The sequence below is a fragment of the Echinops telfairi genome, unplaced genomic scaffold (genome assembly GCF_000313985.2).
Source record: "Echinops telfairi isolate 266 unplaced genomic scaffold, ASM31398v2 ScPeMD7_3533;HRSCAF=4204_0, whole genome shotgun sequence".
NCBI classification, from domain to species: domain Eukaryota; kingdom Metazoa; phylum Chordata; class Mammalia; order Afrosoricida; family Tenrecidae; genus Echinops; species Echinops telfairi.
The window spans coordinates 31,244,282-31,265,795 of record NW_022107431.1 but is presented as its reverse complement, the minus strand read 5'-3'; the positions used below and the strand labels follow the sequence as shown (position 1 = coordinate 31,265,795).

Sequence of the window (21,514 nt, the reverse complement as noted above, 5' to 3'; positions counted from 1 at the left end):
TACAGTGGTCTCATAGAGCAGTCGTTGGACTTTACAGTGGTCTCATAGAGTGATCATTGGACTTTACAGCGGTCTCATAGGGTAAAATTTTGACAATATGTCCACTATGTCCACCTTTTAGTGCAGAGAAATGATACCAGCCTTCCGCGCTTTCCTAAAGAGGCATGATAAGACCATTGTGACCCAAATGCAGAGGTGAGATCTGATGGTGGGCAGGGCAGGGTGCCCCAGAGACGGGGCATGTTTGACCTTCTCTTTGCCCTACTGTGTGCTTTGTACAGTCTGCCAGAGCTGCTTCTGCACCCCTCCCGGAGACTTGGAGAATACATGAATCTTCTCTATGCTCTGAGGCTTCACACGCCCGCCGAACATGTTGACCGGGAAGATTTGACCACTGCCATTGACCGAATCAAACAGCACAAAGGGTACTTGGAACAGGTCAGTTGATGAGAACCTGTGTCCCTCTCCCGGTGGCTGTCCAGGGCAGTCCTGCCTAAAGGTCCCCTCTCCTGGTCCTGCTCTGCAAGTACTCGTTCAACCTCTTCACGCTAAAGCTGACTTTGCACTCCGTGGTTTTGAGCACTAATGGCGTTTACTCTAAGCCAACCAATGTGAGGCAGAATACTTGAAAGAGAGCTATATAAAATCTCTATATATGTGAAAGCTTGAATTAGGGGTATTAGAATGGATCTTTCTGGATAACCAAGGTGGGGGAGGGAAAGTCAAATCCCTTGATTCTGAAAATAATTTTTAATGTGTTATTAGTTTTCCTGCCTTACTAAGTACACTGATTATAGTCGCTCTCCTACAAAGAATTCAGTACATGTACATTCAACCTGAAAATATAGCCCTTGTAATGTACTCATGTCTGGGAGCTTGGACTGATTGTACACCGAAACCACATTATGCCCAGAACATGCTTGTTTGGTACAGTCTGGCCACTCACCTCCTTCGTTCAAAATGCTGGATATCGAAAATTGAGATTTTTATAGTTTAGGACCAAGCCGTGCGTAAAGAACCATGAAATGTGTTCATCTCTTTCTTCCCCATGTGAAATGTTCCCAATTTAATTGTCTCCCTTCATTTTCTAGGTGAAGCAAAGGATCAGTAGGAGAGACCAGCTGTCAGACTTACAGAGACTCATCTGGGGGTGCCCTGTACGTATGCCAATGTACTCTCTCACGAGTCAGTGGTGAAAGGGGACATTCAGATACAGATTCAGCTGACATTTGTTCATTGCCTGCTGCGAGGCAGGTGCTGCCAGGTACCTGTTATCTGCAGGGTGCTCTGTGGGAAGGTGGGCTCTATCGCATCCTATCACTTTTCTGCTGATTTAGCCCTTTGCTCGGAGTCTCTGGGTGGTCTACACAGTTCATGCACTAGGTTGCTAACTGAAAGGTTGGCAGTTTGAGTCCACTCAGAGGCACCTAGGAAGAAAGTCCTGGTGATCTGGTGCTGATAAAACTGCCATAGAAAACCCGACGGAGCACAGTTCTATTCTGATACACATGCGGTCACCATGAGCTATGGCTACTGCCAACTCCTTACGTGGGTTGACTAGGCTCAGGCTCCCCTTTGAGAGCTTTGTCATCTACTTGTTTGCTGTCTCCTTGTACATAGTACCTGGTGCAGGATTTCGCACACCGAAGACATCTTTAGAAATAATAATAATAATAATGTGGCTGTCTGTTACCAACAGAACACCATCTGGCCCCGCCCTGCCTATGAAGCCTGCTCTCTGACCCCCGCCCAGACCTGCTCACCGTGCTCCAATGTGAGCCTCTCCGCACACCTCAGTGCTTTGTTCCAGCTCCGTCTTTTCTCAGATCACCTTCCCTTCCTACTCCGGGCAGTAAGCTGCTTTCCCTCCTTGAAAAACCCACTTCAGTGATCATCTTTTTCATTCTTCCAAAATCTCCAGCTGTGAGTTGCTCCTTTCTAGGAACTCTTTCAGCATCCTGGGCATTCCACTCGCGCGTTTTATTGCAATCCTTTGTTCACAAGACTAGGCGCTCCACCAGGTGCGGGCTACACTTTCCTCGTCTATGCTTACAGCTAACACAGTGTCTGGCACACAGGGAAAGCTCAGTATGTGAATTATGTGGAATGAAAATGTCACTTGATATTTCTACTTGGTCAACTTTAGAAGCAAAATGGAGTTTTGTCAGGATTTGGTAAGGAAAGAGCATTCGCATTTTGGTCCATGTGCGTCACCAGCAGCAGATTCAGCTGCCTCCGTTCTCTTGTGGTCCTTGGTCACCGTCCCCCTTTTACATCATACGGACACGTGGACATACCATGGCTTGGGTCAGGGGAACCTGAGTCCCTAAAGTGACTTTTTTTGCTTTTTAACACTTGAAAGAAATCTTTTTGCAGCAGAATTGCCCTTAGGAATTAACTTATTAAAAAAATAAGAATTTTCGTAGTTTTAAAAATCAGGCAACATGTTCATGGTGGTTCTTTAATCTTTCTGAAGAAAGAAACACTGCAAAGATCACTTTTCCAGAATATAGCTGAGCCCTAGTCAACCATTCCATATAATGGGATATTAAATGGTTCTGTATTACTGGGGCCTTTAATTTTTAAAAAATGATATGTTTCTCATTTTGTTTTTGATTTCATAGACTCTATCTGAAGTAAACAGATATCTGATTAGGGTTCAAGATGTAGCTCAACTTCACTGCTTGGATGAGGAAGTCATTTTCTCTTTAAGGTAAAAATCAACAACTCTCCCAGGTTGTGAACTCCTTAAGGGCAGGTGACTATGTTTAATTAATCTTGTATGGTTGGACCCGGTATAATGTCATGTCTGTATTGGACTGAAAATTGCACACACCCACACCCACACATACCCATACTTGGAAGCCAGAGGAAAACTCTTCATTGCCTTATTCTCATTCCAAGTGACTCCTGGCTCAAACGGGAGAAAAGAAATCGTTTCCACAGAAGCCGAGATTCTGAAGGCGGGTCAATTCTTAATGAGGGAAAAGCCTCCCATCCCTCGCCTTCCCATCTTTGGGGTACATGTTGACGATTTGGTTTCATATAGTTGATTGTTGGGGGGGGGGGCACAGTCCTCATGGGTAGATAGTGCTTTTTGGTTGTTAAAGTCCATCTTTTGTTTGGATGAAAGGCAATCTTCAGAAATAGCTTCAGTTCCGAGTCGTGGGGCAATAGTCTCAGAGGTCCCTCTGTCTCTCTATTAGGTCTCACCTTTGACAGGAATGGGAATTGTCTCCTACATTTCCCTCCCATTCTGTCTGTCAGCTTCTTGTCTGTCCCTGGTCAGAATAGAATCATCCACAGTGGTTGCGGGGACTCATTGAGTTCTGTTCTCAGGTTAGAAGAGGCTGTGGTTCGTGTGGGCCGTTAGTCCTGGGGACTTGCTACTTCAGCTTATGAGTTCTTTCATGCGTTTTTGCTCCAGATGAGAAGAGACTGATAGTTGTACTTCTTGCCGGCTTCTATGATCACAGATACTACTCACTAACCTGGATATCAAACATTATCTTTATGCACTGTATTATACCCGAGACTCTGGTCTTTTGACCCAGGCAACCCATCCTGCATGTGGTTTGGAGGGGCCAGCCAGCCTCCGTAACTGTGCCCCCTCTGCGCGCTGTTGTAGTTGGGTGCCGTGAGGCTGGTCCCGGCGTAGGGCAGCCCTATGGATAGTGGAAGGGAACACGGGCTGGTCCCGCTCCATCCTCACAATCATCGCCCCTGTTGCAGCCACCACGGCAGTGCACTTAACCGATGACCTTCCTTTTTGTTTCTTTGCCGACCCTCCACCTTACCAAGCATACATGTCTTTCTCCAAGCGCTGACTCTTACTGACAGCATGTTCGAAAGTACACGGGACAGTCTTGCCGTTTTTACCTCTAAGGAATACATCCTGGCTGTACTTCTTCCAAGACAGCTGTGTTTGTTCTTCTGACAGCCCATTGTGTATTCAATAGATTTTGCAAACATCATGATTCAAAGACAGTAATTCATCTTTGATTTTCTTTGCTCATTGTCCAGCTGTCACATGTATAGGAGACAAATGAAAGTCCTGCAGCTTGGGTCAGGTGCACCTTCAGCCTCAAAGGAACATCTTGGTTTTCGAACATTTTAAATAGATGCTTTGCAGTACATTTCCCCAGTGCAATATGCTTGTTTCAGCTGCTTCTATGGGTATTGATTGTGAACCCAAGTAAACTGAAACCCTTTACCTCTCCATCATCTCTCCATCAGTCAGGATGTTGCCATTGGTCCCCGTCTGGGGGCTTTCATGTGGAGGCGTGTCATCCGTGAGGCTGCAGTCTTGGTCTTCCTCAGTAAAGTGCTTCAAGTCTTATTCCCTGTCAGCAAGCAAAGTCCTACTGTTTGGTTAGTGCAGGTTGTTAACAAATCTTCCTCATTATTCTTCCGATAGTGCCATTTCTCAGATTATTTGCTCAGGGTATTGATTGCATAGGTGTAGTGAAAGGATACAGTTGTGACAATTGGCTCATGGCTTTGTTCTGACAGGTGATGTTCAGGTTTTCCTTCGTTTCTTTCCATAAGTGAGTTTTGATTCCTGTGTATTTCCTCTGGTGCAGTCCACGTGCATAGTCAGTTATATTTTGTAATGCAGTAGTTAAACAGAAAGTGCTTCTAGAAGGCAGGTAAACATTTAAACTAGATCTGTTACGCATTGCTGAGCCAATGTGCACACATATATATATTAATCATTTTATTGGGGGGCTCTTACAAATCTTATAAAAAAGCCATCATTCAATTATATTAAGCACACTTGTAAATATGTTGCCATCAACATTTCTAGAACATTTTCTTTCTATGGGAGTCCTTGGCACATTGTGCATGTTTTGTAAATAAGCAGAAGCCCTATCCAAGTCCCACTTTGTATGGCTTGTATGGAAGAGACAACTATAAGTGCCTTAGATCGCCACCATAGGTGAAGTCATTGGCTTTTGCATAGTTAGAAGAACTGTTCTTTTAAGTTTCTGACGCTTTTTGTCTTTGGAGAAAGTTGGGTGGCTTACTGAACTTTCTTGATAAAAATTTATATAGGTATACATACATATTTACCTACATGAGAGGGCTTAAAAAAACTCGTGTAAAAATGGAAAGACAGGCTAATGAGATTTTCCCACTAACTCTGTGAAGCCCGCTCCTGTGTATTTATCTCAGTCAGATTAGACTAATAAAAGCCTCTCTGTGTGTTTATCCTGCCCTCATTCATGTCCACAGCACTACATGCATGTCTTCCCTTCCCGGGGCCAACCCCCACCCCCACGCCCACCCCGTCCCAGTGGGTCACACAACCTGAATGCTCTTTCAGCAATGCTGTCCCTTCCACAGGGAAAAAGCAACCAAATAATTATTTATCAAAGCAAATTCTTTAAGGACCACTCTCAAAAGTACCCTCTAGGCACATACTTAGGCATTTCAGATAAAACATGAAGGTTTTATTACAGCCTTAAACATTTTTTTTTTCTCAATTTTTTTTTTGTGTTTTTTTTTAAATTTTATTTTTTAACATTTTATTAGGGGCTCATACAACTGTTATCCCAATCCATACACACATCAATTGTGTAAAGCGCATTTGTACATCGTTTCTCAAAACATTTTCTCTCCACTTAAACCCCCGACATTAGGTCCTCATTTTTCCCCTCCCTCCCCGCTCCCCACTCCCGCATGAGCCCTTGATAGTTTATAAATGGGTATCTTGTCATATCTTGCCCTGTCCGACGTCTCCCTTCATCCACTTTTTGGCTGTCTGTCCCCCAGGGAGGAGGTCACACACAGTTCCATGTAATCGGTTCCCTCTTTCCTACCCATTCTCCCTTTACCCTCCCTGTTTCGCCACTCACACCACTGGTCCTATAGGGCTCATCCGTCCTGGATTCCCTGTATTTTCAGTTCCTATCTGTACCAGTGTACCTCCTCCGGTCTAGCCAGTCCTGCAAGATAGAATTCAGTCATGGTAGTGGGAGCGGGGAGGAAACCCTTAGGAACTAGAGGAAGGCTGTATTTCTCATCATTATTACATCGCACCCTGACTGGCTCATCTCCTCCCCGAGACCCCTCTGCAAGGGGATCTCTTAAACATTTTTTTAAAAGAAAACTGGAGTATCAACTAATTGTTATCAGTAATTAGGTAAAAGCATTGTCTCCTTCACTCTCCCCAAAGGCAGGAAGATGGCTGTGTTTTGTTTGTTTGTTTGTTTGTTTGTTTCAAGCAGGGCATTTGCCACCTACAGCACGCCACTCATCAGCCTACGCTGCCCACCTTTCTCGTTCTTTTGCATCCTGGTGGTGTGGCTGTTACCAGTTGGGCTGCTAACCACAAGGTCAGTAGTTCAAAATGACCAGCTGCTCCCTCCATAGGAGCAAGATGAGAACCTGTACTCCCGTGAAGAGTTAGCGTTTTGGAAACCCAGTTCTACCCTGTGCTGTCGGGTCACTGGGAGGGAAATCGCCTTGAAACCGGTGATTTTGGTTTTTCCTTGTGGTTCTTTCATCCTTAGTTGTGTCCACGCCATTATTTTGAAAATTACCTATTAGCTTGATCCAGACAGTTTCCTTCAGGACATTAAACTATCAGTCCATGTGAAGCACCCCTTTCCTTTCAGCCCAAATCACAGTGGCACAGAGGCTGAAACAAAGGAAGGGAATGTTTGATGGGTGGCTGCCGTGGTTGAACACTGCTTTTCCACGTGTCCACACGGCTGCCACAGGAATAGCCAAAAACTCACCGATAGTCGAACCTAGAGGTGAATTCGCTGATCCCGTCCTTTCCTAGTTGCTAGGCATAGCTTTAACTAATCAATGACTTGCTCGTGAAAGTGGGGGCTACAGATCAACAGGACGGGCACCACCTGGGTGCTTAAGACAGGCAGACTGTCAGACAATCCCAGCTCTACTCAATCAGAACATGTTTAAACAAAATCTGGGCTAGCCAGGTGTACTTCCACATCTGTCGTCTGTAGCACTCAACGACATTCTCATGTGAGGCACATTATTTAAATGGGCATTACAGCAAGGGTTATGGAAAGCCAACTGGAATCCCTTGATAAAAATTATATTTGTCCTTTTGTGTACCCCAATCGAAATACGGGTGCCATGGGAATTTATATGAAAAGAATCAGTTTACAGCAGCACTATTCATTAACCACAACTCCCTGCTATAGAGTCAATGCCGGCTCATCGTGACCCTATAGAACAGGGTAGAACTAACTGCCCCTGTGGGTTTCTGAGACTGTATCCATCTATGGGAGTAGAAAGCCCCTTCTAGTTCTCCAAGGATTGGCTGGTGGTTTTGAACTGCTGCCCTTGCAGTGAGTACCCTAATGCATAACCACTACACCACCAGGGTTCCTCAGCACAGTTCATAGTAGCAATAAAAGAACAAGTGAAACGTCAAATGGTGGGATTAGGAAATGCTTGGCCAACAGACAAGTTCAAACCACTCCATCAAGTACATTGATGGTCCTCAAGATAAGTCTGAGAGACAGAGGAGGAACAATTCACATTGGAAGAAAAGCTAGGGAGCCATTCAACAGGTCTCTGGTGGGGGAAAGCGAGTATTAAGATACTTAATCATGTAGCAAAGCACCTATGTATGCTATTACCAGTCCCCCACTCCATTTCCACACAGGCTATATGAACATGTCCGTGACCTCGGCCTTTTCCTCTTCAATGACGCGCTGATGGTTTCCCGGCGGGGAACATCTCATATTCCATTTGACAGGACCTCAAAAAATACCTACCAGTTCATCGCAGCAGTAGCCCTGCATAAGTTACTTGTGGAAGATATCCCAGATTCCAAATGTATGTATTATTTTCCTTCTAAGAGAAATACCTTTAGAGGTCTTTATTACCTGAAACTCATTAAAGTAGAAAAAGACTGTACTTTGCAAAAACTTTCCAGAATATTCCCAAACACCCATTGCCATTGAGCTGATTCCAACTCATAGTGACCTATATAGGATTTCCAAACTAAATCTTTATGGGAGCCGATGGTCTCATCTTTCTCCCACGGGGTGGCAGGTGGGTTTGAACCTCAGTCTTTTGCTGTTAGTAGCCTAACATCTAGCACCCAGGCCTGACACCAGAGCCACCAGGCATCTCTTCAAAATACTATGATTAAACAATGTGAACTTTCAACTACTTCTGACAAAGGATTACTAGTATCATCAGACACACGCCCTACACACATGGGAAGTAACTTTGAACATGACAAAGGTAGAGACAACTCTGCATCATGGGTTCTTTGAAGTATAGTCAGTCCCTGAGTTATGAACCATTCGACTTAAAGACAACTCATATTTGCCCTGCAATGCTATGTAAATGTCCCGTCACTTTGAAATCATTGGCCCAGCTCCTACTTTCAACCCCGTCTTCCTCACCATCAGGCTCCTTCGCACACATGCAGCTTTTAAGTCAGTGGGAGGGCTCTGCCGGGGCCGATTCTTCACTGAACTCACCGGGGTCCTAGCGAGCCGAGGCACAGTAGAACTGCCCCAGTGGATGAACTGTAGCCCTTTCTGAGAATGGAAAGCCCTGCCTTTCTTCTTGGGAGTGGCTTGTGGATTTCAACAGTGGATCTTGCAGTAATAACCACTAGGCCACCAGGGCTGCTTCTTGCAAAGCTGGCCAAATAAGAACCCTAAAACCCGCTCTTCTTGACAAATTCGACTTCAATTCACACCTGGAACAGATCTCATTCTTCACCTGGCAACCAGCCTCGTGTGGTCCGAAAGGAGTGGAGTGCTAATATTATATGGCCTCTGGGCATTTGTCTTGAAGCACTCCTTCAGACTTTTATTTATCTTTTTTTTCTCATTCTACAAGTGGTTACTAAGCAGTTGACTATCCTTTTTCCTCTTTAAACTCGGATTTCAATGAGGAGTTTCTCTACAGAGCAATGCATAGGTTTGCAGCAACTCCTTCCGTGAAGTGGGGAGCCAAGTCCTCTTTGCTGTCTGTTCTTGGTCAGGAAGCGCTGCTGAAACCTGCTCACTGTGGGTGACCCTGCTGGCATGTGAATCACATGACATAGCTTCTATCATCACAGCAACACGCAAGCCACCACTTAATGACAAGCTGACAGAGAAGCGGTCTGTCAAAAGGGAAGAACACGCTCAGCACATGTGAAACTGAAACAATGCAAGAAAAAACTCGAGCCTTGAATTACAATTTTGATATTCTGTAGGCAAAATATTAGATGCAGGAAGCATTAGCCAACGGTGGAAAGAATACAGTCACTGTACCAAAACAATTGAAAACTAGTTGACATTCCACCATTCCAGGAAGCGGCATGTGGACGAGAACCAATGGTGCTGAAGGCAGAAGTTGAAAGGGCACTGACTTCATTAGCCAAAAACAAGGCTTCAGGAAATGACGGAATACCCACTGAAATGTTTCCCACAGCTGAAGATGCACGGGAAGCACTCAACTGTCTGTGCCAGGAAATTTGAAAAACAAAAACCCAGCTGTTTGGCCAACTGACTGGAAGAGATACATTATTTGGGCCCATTCCAAAGAAAGGTGACCCAACAGAATGCTCAAACTATAGCACAGTGTCGTTGAGAGTGCACACAAGTACTATTTTGCTTAAGATCACCCAGCAGCGGGTGCAGCAGCACACTGACAGGGAACTGCCAGTTCAGCCGGGTTCAGAAGAGAATGTGGCACAAGGAATTTCACTGCTGCTGTCAGGCGTATCTTAGCTCAGAGCATTCATTGATTATGCAAAGGCATTCAACTGTGTGGCCCATAATAAACCATGGGTGGCCGTGAGAAAAACGGGAATTCCAGAATACTTATTTGAGCTCTTTCAAAACTGGTACATGCATCAAGAGGAAGTTGTGTGAAGAGAACAAAGGAATACCTCCTGGTTTAAAATCAGAAAAGGTGTGTGTCAGGGTTGTATCTGTGTGCTGAGCAAATCATCAGAGAATCTGGATTATAAGAATGTGGCGTCAGCATTGGAGGAAGGCTTATTAACAGCCTGCTATAGGAAGATGACACAACCTTGTTTGCTGGAAAGTGAGATCTTGAAGCCCTTGCTCGATGAAGATCAAGGGTTGTAGCCTGATGTATGAATTACAACTCAATATAAGGAAGACCAAAATCCTCACAGCTGGATCAATAGCTAATATCACGACAAATGGAGAAAAGGTTGAGGTTGTCAAGGATGTTGTCTTACTTGCATCTACAATCAAGAAGCAGTCAAGAGATCAAAAGATGTGTTGCATTAGGTAAATACGCTGCAAGAGTATTGAAGAGCAAGGATGCTTCTTTGAGGACTAAGGTGTGCCTGACCCAAGCCATGGTCTTCTCCATGTGAAAGTTGGACACTGAATAAGGAAAGTGGACACTGAATAAGGAAGACTGTAGAAGAATTGATGCATTTGAATTGTGGTGCGGGAGAATAATGGTGAACCGTACCCAGGACTGCTAAAAGGACAACCTGCTTTGTACTGAATAGAAGAAGGAAGGCCAGAGTGCTCTTTAGAGGGAAGGATGGGAGGACTTCATCTGACAGACTTTGACCAAGCTGTCAGACCAGTCCCTTGAGGACGCCACGTTTGGTGGAGGGTGGAGAATAAGGCCCTCTCTGAGATGGAGTGACACAGTGGCTGCAGCAGTGGGCTCAGGCATAGGAACCATTGTGCGGATGGAGCAGCACTATGTAGTGTTTGCTCCGTTGGGTACATATAGAATAGCTATGGGTGAGAGCCAACCCGAAGGTACCTGACAACTACAGAGAAATCAACAGATCTGCAAAAGGATGGTTAGTAACTCAAACATTTCATTGATCATTTAAGTATAATTTACCTGTTACAACCAGAAATCCTTTCTAAATGCAATTGTGCCTTTCTTTGGTTATTCTTGTACGCTATTTCTCATGCTTACAATCTGACCAACAATCTGAGTGTGATCCCTCACGCCTGTGGTTTGTCTCCATAGAAAGTCACGACTGAAGGCAAATATGGGAATTTGGATCTTAGAACAGGAAATAATTTTTTTTAAAGGGCTGCTTCCTACTAGCTTTAGTCCCATTTAAAATCTAAGCCCAGGGGGAAAAAACCGGAAATGCAAGGACTTAGTATTAACCACCTGGAAGGCAAATGCCGGTGGAAAGGGTGCTGCCTTCAACTTCCTCTTGTCATATGCCCCTAGACTCGACGTAGACCTGTCAAACCACTGTTGTTACATATTGCTATCTAGCTTCATAGACAATAGGCACTGGTCAAAGCGCTGGCTTACCTCTGTCCTCGGCCATTTTACGGATCAGCCCAGCTCTTAACATCGTGTCTAATAAATACTGCTCGTATTTACTAATTCCAGTTCTGCAGACGAAAATGACGTTATACCATCTACCATTTAGTTGTACACATGACTGCTCAGTACAATTTGTAATATCAAGACAGGATTATTTTAAATCATTGTATATTTGAATGATTCATCATTTTTTGAAGTTACCGTATATACTTGAGTATAAGCTGACGCTAATATCAGCGGAGGCACCTAATTTTACCACAAAAAACGGCATTAAAAATGTGCTGAAAAACTCGGCTTATACACGAGCATATACAGTATTTTCCAAACTGGTTTTGTAAGTTTTGAGTTCCTATTGTTAAAAAAAAATTCTTAGATGACTTGGTAGATTCTTAATATTTTCAAGAACTTTACGTTTCCTCTTAAAAAAAAAGTTTCCTTTTTTGATTGTTCCATAGACAGGTTAATGGATCTTAAATGTTTTACAGATGTCAAGAATGCATTTATCCTTCAAGGTCCAAAGGAGGAATGGCTCTGTGCTACAGAGGTGGAGGATGAGAAATTCCAGTGGTTGTCAGCACTGCAGAGTGCAATCAGAAGTAGTATGGAGAAGTGAGACTGGTCTTGGGGGTGCCGATTCCCCATGCAAAGATAGACGTGATTTTCTCTGTACTGGAAGATCCACTCAAAGGCAGAGCACGGATCTGTCATGGACCACAGGAGGGGGAACTAGGATGGGCAACAAGGCGCCTTCCCATTTTCAATTTTACTTGTCCGGTGACTGATTATGTGAAGGAACAATATAAACAACCTGCGCATCGTTTCCTTGGAGGTTATTTTATGGGTAATATTTAGAGTGATTGGACAAAGCCTAAGATAGAGCAAGCATGTTACATGTTTACAGTTTTGTTCTATGATCTCATGAAAAACAAAATCGGAAGAAAAAGTGTTTCTTAAATGACAAGTCTAGAGAAAAGTCTTGTTTTGGGTGATCAACATTGTCATTAAATAATTATTGATGTAAAACAGTATTCTCAAGAAATATGTCAATTTACTCAAAATCTCAATGATACATATCCTTGGTTATGAATGTACTTTTAGAGAACATTAAAAATATACCACTAATATACTTCATACCACATGAAGTATGAAAAAGCTTTCTGTAATTTTAGAGCATTTGTTGGAAAATTGAGTTCTTAAACCTTCTATGTTCTTAAAAGAGGGGGAAAATGTCTTTATTACTCAGGATAGCTTGAATCAGTTAGTTTCCACTTTGCCTCATATTCTTGTTTAAGGTAACAGAAGGTACTGGTACAATCTAGGATTGTGAACCTAGGTTATCTAAACATTTGTTTTCAACTAAGAAAATACAAATTCATTTTAATTTTTAAATATCCATATCCTTGTTCAAAGATGTTAAAAATTTTAAATATTATGCTATTTTATTGGGGTAAAAAAAGAAATCACCCAATTGCTAGTGATTCTGTTAAAATCTCCCCTTGCAGTTTAATACCTGTGCTCCCATAGACAGCATAAGCCGCTAAAGGGACTGTGTCCTATTAAACCAAACTCAAAACACAACCCGCCACGGAGTCAGTTTCCACTCCTAGCGATGCTTGGATTCAGATGTCTGTAGCTTGTCACACACGGGTCCTAAGCCAGCACATCATCCCGAACGGACATGCTTCATTCCTTCTCCAGGAAAAGCCTGGGTGACAAGACAGCTGACGGGCCACTAGAAATCGGGACATTTTCCCATTTATTCCCTGGGTCAAGAATGCCCTACATGTTAAACTATTTTTCTTGAGCCTAATCTCTAGGAAGACTGAGGGGCATGAGCCTGTCATTCAGAGATGTGGATCAGCCAGTGGTGTCGGCTCACACTCCCTTCGCCTGTCTTCTGATTTCATGACTGCTGCTGAATCCCAACCTCACGGCAACACTTGTGAGACCGTAGTGAAACTGCTAAGTGCTCAGAAGGGAAAGCTGGAATCTAATCCACTGAAAAAATCCCAAAGTGACCCCAGCAGAATTGAGCAGTCTTTCTTAGTAGTTAGCTAGAGGCAGAAGAATGCCTTCTCCAGAATGATTCTTTCAATTCAGAAGTTCATCAGGAACCCCGTTTTGAAGGTTTTCTTAGAAAAGCAATATAGACACCTCATGTAAAACTTTGAGCCTGACAAGGCACATGAACAGTTCCTTTAGTAGTTTTCCTCTGACCGAGATTTGTGTGCAGGGTGACCCCTGCACTAGATCAGCAAGGTGGTGCTGATGGGTGGGGTGGAGAACAAACGCAAGGTACCCTCCTGAAAAAGTCATCCTGACCTTTTTATTGTTGAAATTAAAAAATAAAAGATACTTAAATACAATGGTGAACATAGAAGGGCAAAACAGCATCACAAATTTAAGTTTGAGTTAAGCAGTGAGCTGAACGTCTGGGTCTCCAAATTGGCTTTGAACTCAAAACCGCTTAAAAATGGGGATGTTCACAGTTCATGGCGATTGGCTTATAGGTGAGAGAATGGTCGGAGCTGTTCCAGTTGAACTTCCAGGGAAATTCTCTCCTCAAGAACATCCTGCAACAGACACAAAGGGCAAGTCAGGGGACACAGTATACAAAACCCAGGGCCATTACCGAAAGCTCTGCTGCAACAAATTTAAGCAAGATTTGGCAGGGGACAGCTGTCCATGTTTTCAAACCGATGACTGGTTTGAGAAAGGAAGTATACAAGAGCAGAGGAACAGGATGGAGATAAAAGTTAAGCGAAACTGCCCATTGCCCTGCAGTCGATTCCGACGGACTCCTCGCAACCCACCCTGTGTCTTCCCGCATGCTCGGGACACCAGTGCCCCCAGCCTTCCTGGATGCGAGGCCTCTCGGTGGCTCAAACCCCAGCCTTTGGCTTGGGAGGGAGTGCTTGACATGTGCACCTTCCAGTGTCGCCGGTGATCAGGCAGTGCTACCAGGGCTTAGTATGAAGAGTTGCTTTTATACTACAAGATTAAAAGCCTCTTTAAAAATTTAGATGCACATCTCTCTCACTGTGGAACCTTTCACATAGGCGTAAGGCTTGTTTGATCACCTGTAAGCTCCCCTTCAGCTTCCCAAAGATGTAGAACTTGCCTTACCTTTAATTGCTGCTGCAATTCACTATTCAATCTGGCCAAAACTGTGTTGGTTTCCTTATTTCGCCTGATTGAGGCCTGAATGGCCTTTTTATCTTTTCCCACAGATCTGAGAAGATAAAGGGGGCAGAAAACAAAATAAAAAGCTTCGTTATTTATCCTTACATCCTCTCCACTCTTTTCAGATCTACTCCTAAATATGGAAAACACAGGAAGCCCTCTTTCTCCTTCATTTGCATAACTCATCCAATATATCCAAGCTGCAGAAACTTACATTTACTACTGTTTTAACCAGTCTTTTATAGAACCAGAGTTTACACTAGAGACAGCCCAGAGCATGCAGTGGCGCACTTCCCAGGCAGTAAATATTTTAGGCTCCGTGGGCCTTATCTTCTCTATTTTTTGTTTTCCTTGTTCTTCGCTTTCTTACTTCTTTTAGAAACTGTGAAAACTATTCTTAATTCATGGGCAAAAGCCAGGCCATGGGCCGATCTGGCCTATGAGCTCTAGTCGGCTGATTCCTGGCCTAGAACCACCACAGGGAGGGTGTTTTAAAAGGGGCTTCGGGGCTTGCGACCAGAAGTGGAAGAGGAATGGGAACAGAAAATAACACTGGAAAACCATCCCTTCCATACACAAGAGTGTCTCAAGGAAGAACGGATAGCCGAAGCTCTTTCTCAACTGAAACGCCAGTCTGAGCCTCACTTCTTAGTTTCACAACCTCCCTCATGGTGCCTTTGCTCTGAAGTGCTGAAGCATGTCCAGGGGTATGCTGGTTACCTCGGGATAGCAGGCTGGGAGGCAAGAGCAGCAGCTAGGACACCTGTCTTCGGAGTATGTTCATCGACGTCTGGCCTTAACTCATCTTCGGATTTTAATCTTCTTCGGACAGGTTTAGGTGGTGGAGCAAGAGGTGTTGTGCCTTTGCTCTAAACGACAAGAAACGCCATTCATCATGAGCCCTTCTTGAAGACTGCCACGAAACCAACACTTAACAGCACCAGCTAGCTCCTTGCTCTCTGAGGATGTCCTACCCAGGAACAGTGCACATATAGGCACTAGCCAACTCCAGAGAAAGAGTCGTCCTTGCTGACGTCACACTCACAATCAGGAGTGAACCGACCAGCTACTTGTGGAAGAGTAGCAGGTGCGCCGAGTGCGCACCTGCCTTGAGAGCGCAACGAGCCCAGTTTGACTCTACACGCAGTGCAGGCTCCATGTAGACATCCGGACCACTACGTACACAGAAGGAGCCGCACAATGATGCATCCGTATCATCAAAGTCTCCTAGCATATATCATGTGAATGAATGAAATCCACTTATTAGGAGTGGAAATCTAGGCAACTCTTTCTTTAAGAAACCAAAAACCAAACAAAAAACCAATCACCAGAAAGATACAATTTCCAATTCTTAGAAACAACTGTTTTGTTAGACAACTAGCCTTTCCCTCAAAAGCATCATGTCATCTCTTTAGTTAAGTGCTATTGTAAATTTCATTACTGTGTATTAATACTAAGGCAGTAAACAAAATTTTAAATATCCAGAAAGTAGAATTTAAATACTTTTCAGTAACACATGCTATTTTGATACTTACCCGAAAACAAAACAAGAACTATCGAGCGTTTGTTCCCTTAGAGGTACAGTCGTTGCACATTTACCTTGGGATGTGTTAATAAAGAGGACTGACACATGATGTAGAGATGGAGAAATAATGCTTTAAAGTAAGTGCAGTAAAGTATTAAAGGTATAGTCAAGTGGCTCTATCGATGTACAATGTAAAAAGTTTTCTATTTTTTCTGTATGTTTAGAAGTTTTAGTAAAAATTATAGGAAAGAAATGACTCCCGAGAACAGTGAACAGAGAGCAAGAACAGACCAGCAAACTACAAGGCTGAGTATGTTCCCTGTTACACTCAAGAAGGAATGAAACTTCTGACACACACAGGGTCACCAGCAGTCAAGACAGACTCAGTGGCAAAAAAACCCCCAAAACAACACAGTCTGTCTCTTACAGAGATTCTACACCATTTATTCATTATTATATTATTAAAATTCTCTGAAGCCTTAAAAAATTGAATGAAAAGTGGAATTTGACCCACAAGAAAGCCCTATTTTACATACTAGAAAGAATACAATAAGCACAACCATTTTGAGAAAATGTAGCTAAACAATGATGGAACAACTCCCGGAATTTTTAAATTGATAGGTCTGGTTTTTGACTAGGCAATATACGTTAAAGGAAAGGGCATGACTTAGATCATCTCTAGTTAACTCTAAGATTTTTGTCTTATGATTTCAAGTTATTTCACCAGGTCCACATCGCTAACACTTTACATGTACAAAGTGATGGGGGTCGGGGGCTTTGTGCGTACCGCACTGGCGGGGGCACTAGCAGCCGTCTTTTCTTCAGTCTTACTCTCTGTTTTGGCACCTCGAAGAGCACCTGCAGGATCAGTAGACTTTTCAACCTAGAGACGAAAAGATGTCTGTTATTATCTACGAGTAATACGTCATGCATAAGTATTTAATAAGTAACAAATTAGAGAGTCGAACACTAAGGCGATATTCGTTCTGGCACGAAGAAAGCAAGCGTGCAGGCAGAGCAGGGGACTGGCCGCGTTCCGCTCCTGAAGCGGGAGGTGCTGGACCTCGGAGGGGAAGAGGTCAGGCGGAGGACAAACCTCCAAGTGTCGAGGAGGGGAGGGATGCATGACACCAGGAGAGTGGGCACTAGTGCTCTAGGCACAGCTGTGTACCATCCCCCCACAAGCCGGGCCACCCCCACCTTCCAGAAGGGTGCAGCCCATTCCCCAACTGGCACAAGAAAAGCCAGGCAGAAAACTATCGGTTTGAAGGAGTGGCTTGTGGAAAACTGTTGACAAGAAAGCGCTATCTAAATGATAGCAGCCAAACGACGGTCGAGTTTATATCCAACCCCACTTTGTGCCTAGTGGTGGGGCTTTTCATGTGAACATGATCACAAAGATTACATGGTGGCAGTCTGCTGAGCTAAGATGACGGGCTCTCATACATTCAGAAGCTGCTGCCACAAGAAAGCCCTCATCAAACCACAGGCCCGCGCGACTCCGCGTGCAGATGAGAGGCCCCAAGCAGCAGCAGCTCAGCTAGGTGGTTGTGCTCTCTCTCTCTCACACACACACACACACACACACACACACTGCCCCTTTGGGTTCTTTTGTCTGCAGGCAGGCTTCTAGAGAGAGAGCGGCAGGGAAGAGAGCTTCCCCACCAAGCAGCAGATAGACCTACAGGACTGACCGGCAAGGCCTCTGGATGCTTCTCAGCTTCATCGTCTTGTTCTTCATTTACACTTGACGCAGCAAATACTTCAAACTGGCTGAAATCTGCAAAATTTGGTTGCTCAGGTATCTGCTGAGGTGAAGTGCTAGTGTGAGCTGTGAGCCCCTCAGTATCCACTGGGCGATGCACGACGGGCCCCGGCGCCTGGGAAACAGAGTAGAAGGGGGACAGCACGTCACTGACAGACCCTGGCCACAGAGCAGTCTTTTTCTTTCCTTCCTTTTTTGGGAAATAAAATTTTAAAGTGGCTGGCTTTATTGATGGCAAATTCAGGGAGGTGTGCTGCAGTAACTTTTACCTTAAAGATGCACATGAGAAGCCAAGGCATCAATTGACTTGTTCAAATTTGTGCTGGCAAATGCAGTCCATCAGAGGAGAGGGGAGGGCTTGGCCCTCTCCCTGTGATTCTGTGTGTGCATAAATTAAAGTGGCTCTATTTTACCCCCTCCCCTTTCATTGGGCTGCCTAATAGTTTGTTCTTCATGAAGATTACTTTAGAAGATGTTTTCATAAGTTTCTTAGAAGCAGGATTTTCAAAGTGTGAAAACCACTGTCCTCCATCCGTTCTCCCAACATTTGGGACACCCTTCCCCTCAATGCAGCCCCTCCTGCACCCCACCAATCCAACAACCTGCGTTCTAGACATCCACTCCTGCGTGCCGGCTTTGCACCAGGCACTGCGGCTCAGATCCATGCCTGGGCCAATGACATTCCCTCCATCTGCAATGACCACTCTCTACAAACACCGAGTTATGTGGCAAGAGTGTGCTCAAATCTAACTTTCACCTCCTCAAGGTGATAGCTGACTCTACCAGCCAGTGAAAGAAGCCCAAAAAAGCATGTTATAAATACTTATACTGCACTGTAATTATTGTTCAGAGCTCTGCCCTCCCCACGAGACAGCTTCTTAAGTCATGTGATCAACCCACTGGGCTCCAGAGCCTAATTCTAGAAACAAGTATTTTTACAGGCACTTTATCACAGGACACTTCTGTCAGAGATGTGGTGACAAACCCAGAGGAAGTGGCGAGGTCACTTACTGGTGCAGCTCACCCGCCCTGCTCACTGCTCTTTCCAATAAAGTCTCCATTGCTGAGACATGAGGGTTCTGTTCATGCTTACACGTCTTTGAAACAATAACTACCCAGATCACTATTCAAGTTCTACTGTGAAAATACGAGTGAGCTTCACAGAATTAAATGCTCATGAAGACTGACCACTGGCACAGAGACGTAAGCCTTTGGACTGCTAACTGCAAAGTGAGGGGTTCTGACCCACTGGCCACTCTGGCGGAGAACGGTGAGACTTCTGCTCGGAAGCCCCAAGGAGCAGTTCCACTCTGTCCTCCGGGCCGCTACGGGTCAAACCTTCTGGGTGGCAGTACGGGTGGGGTCCTAATGTCAAAACAATCCTAGCAAAGAATCAGATGCCTAGCAGATGGTGAGGGCTCTACCTGGCGGCATCTGGGGCACTGGAAGGGCAGGCCGTTACCTGGGAGGGCTGCGGTCTGGGAGGCACTGCAGGTGGGTGGGCGACAACTGCAGCCTGCTGTTGTCCTGCAGGAACAAAACCATCAATATGCTTACTTAATTTATAGACAGGGACTACTTCATCTCTTTGATCATAAAAGCATCAGGCTAAGTGACTGTCCCCACCCTGTAAAGATCTGTAAGAAGGTTTGGTAAGTACTCGGAAGGCACGTATTATCTTGGAAAATTGTGTATATTCAATCTAAGGGGCAATTTCCTGGACTTTCCTCAGACTTCATTTCTCTGGTTTCTTCTACTGCATGTGGCACCCTTTATCCGCTACTCCCGGCTTTCTTTCCATGGTCTGACTACTCTTCAGCCACCACACATGGGGGCTTCCAAACTTTCCCTTTGCTCTAACCATACAACGTGAAGGACCATCCAGCAACCTGTGACTTCCACTCAAAATGAGTCAAACAAAACATCACCACCCTCTGCCCTAACGTTTCAATTGGATCCACAATGCTGCCACTAGTTCTACAGAAACCGAAGCCAGAGACGTCAGTGGGCCCTCCCCTCTCCTCGCAGCCATGTCAAAGACCCGCATGAGCATCAGGCCCGCCCCAGGATGTGCACATCATTTGGCTTGTAAGCTTTCTAGGGCATCTTGTAGGTTGCCATTTGAGCCATTACGAAAAATAAAACTCTCATTTAATATTTTTTCATCCAGAATTTTTCTTCAGGTAAATATATAAAAAGAAAACATATTAAGAGGAGAAAACTGTCTGTTGCATGACCCTTCCAATGAAATGACAGTGCACATTATGGTTGTCTGGGCCCTACCTGTGGTGACGGCAAAGGTCCGGTTCATATCTAACGATGAGGATCTAGAATGCGAGGGCTGTGGCCGTGGCGGGGGAGGTGGCGGTGCAGTGTTATCAGGCGACGGTCCAGAATGAGACCTGAAAAAGGGACTCCCTTACCACTGAGCACGCGACTGATCACGGGGCCTTTTTCAAGCACTCGGAGAAACAGCAAAGATCTTATAAGCAGGGATAGTTTCCCAAGTATACAAGGATTCCAACGATTAAAGATAGCATTCTGTATGATGTGCTCTTAGGTGGCTATTTAGGGTGCAAACATTATTTTTTTTGGACAAAACTTTATGAGTGGCTTCAAAAAGTCCACAGAAAAATTCCGTTGTCTTAGTTTCACAAAAAACTTGAAGCACTCCACAAAAATGTTACACAATAATGCCAAGGAAATTGAACTTATCAATAAGACTTCATGACAGATTACAAATCTAGGCTAAAGCTTTTTCCCACTCTCATTCCATTCAAGGTAATATTAATTGAGTGAGGCATCAAAGGCAGAGGTATGTTAAAAACAGAGGCACTGTTATGGATGAGTAGCTTTTAGCATGACGTTTGGAGCTATTTTAAGCTGAGATAGAACTGGCTCAATAACTTGAAGCCCGCATTCCTTTTGTCACCAGAAGGCAGCTCACTCTACAAGATGACTGTACCCATGTTATCCTAGACTCACAGGCTATGAGGCCTGTTTCTGGTCTGGATAGAGGCCATGGACCTTCCCCTCCAGTGACCTGGTGAGCTGACCTCTGCATCCAGTGCGAAAAACCATCAGAATATCAAATCCAAGATGGCTGAAAGTGGAAGAAAAGCTCTTGGAAGCACCTATTAATAGTCTTTGTCTAGAGCCTCCAAGCATGTGGCAGAGGGGGAGACAGACCCTGGTCTTCTGCGCCACCTTCTGCCCCACCTATCACCTATTTTAATCTGTGCTTGAGAAGCTGTATGTGAAAGCATCCTTTGGGCTGGACGCGTGGTCACACAGAATTCCTTCCGGCACTTATGGGAATGTGTGCATTGATTTACTACTTCCAACACGCAAGCTGATTAGCTGCAAGAAGTACTATGACAAACATATACTGCCAAGAAATCACCAGCTCTTTTTAAACTTCCCACAAAACAACCATGAGCAACACAAAGGTTTTTGTTTCTGGTCTTACTGTTTTTTAAAATATTTTTTTTGGTTTTCTATTAGTGATGAAAAGAATCAGAATCACAAACTTTCTAAGAAATCAATAAAACAGCCTTTAAAAAGTGGAGGGGGGGGAATGATCTTTGTTCTAACTAAGTTTAAACATAAAAATGTAACTAGATCCTTTACCATGCTTTTATTGACACAAATATATACTGACCTTTGACGAGTTACATTGTTTCCAATCTGCTCTGGGTCAGACGTAAAAGAGTCTGAACTACTGTAACCATCTGCTGAGAAAGGGAATTGATCCTACTTAGTAA

General features: G+C 44.3%; 2 protein-coding genes across 2 annotated transcripts in view; one reads left to right on the top strand and one right to left on the bottom strand.

Moving 5' to 3' along the window:
* Positions 1-12,348, top strand: part of ECT2L (epithelial cell transforming 2 like) — a 79,329-nt gene extending 66,981 nt beyond the window's left edge. Inside the window, exons 16-21 of the mRNA XM_045294591.1 lie at positions 122-195; positions 282-438; positions 1,092-1,157; positions 2,625-2,713; positions 7,646-7,818; positions 11,763-12,348. Of these exons, the coding sequence (XP_045150526.1) occupies positions 122-195; positions 282-438; positions 1,092-1,157; positions 2,625-2,713; positions 7,646-7,818; positions 11,763-11,890 (687 nt within the window). The 3' untranslated portion in view covers positions 11,891-12,348. The remainder of the gene's footprint in view (positions 1-121; positions 196-281; positions 439-1,091; positions 1,158-2,624; positions 2,714-7,645; positions 7,819-11,762) is intronic.
* Positions 12,349-13,583: 1,235 nt separating this feature from the next.
* The window catches only part of REPS1 (RALBP1 associated Eps domain containing 1), an 89,848-nt gene continuing 81,917 nt past the window's right edge, over positions 13,584-21,514 (bottom strand). Inside the window, exons 13-20 of the mRNA XM_045294589.1 lie at positions 21,412-21,484; positions 20,034-20,152; positions 19,213-19,277; positions 17,671-17,865; positions 16,773-16,868; positions 15,181-15,329; positions 14,404-14,509; positions 13,584-13,850 (exon numbers count right to left, since the gene is read on the bottom strand). Coding sequence (XP_045150524.1) covers positions 13,782-13,850; positions 14,404-14,509; positions 15,181-15,329; positions 16,773-16,868; positions 17,671-17,865; positions 19,213-19,277; positions 20,034-20,152; positions 21,412-21,484 — 872 coding nt within the window. The 3' untranslated portion in view covers positions 13,584-13,781. The remainder of the gene's footprint in view (positions 13,851-14,403; positions 14,510-15,180; positions 15,330-16,772; positions 16,869-17,670; positions 17,866-19,212; positions 19,278-20,033; positions 20,153-21,411; positions 21,485-21,514) is intronic.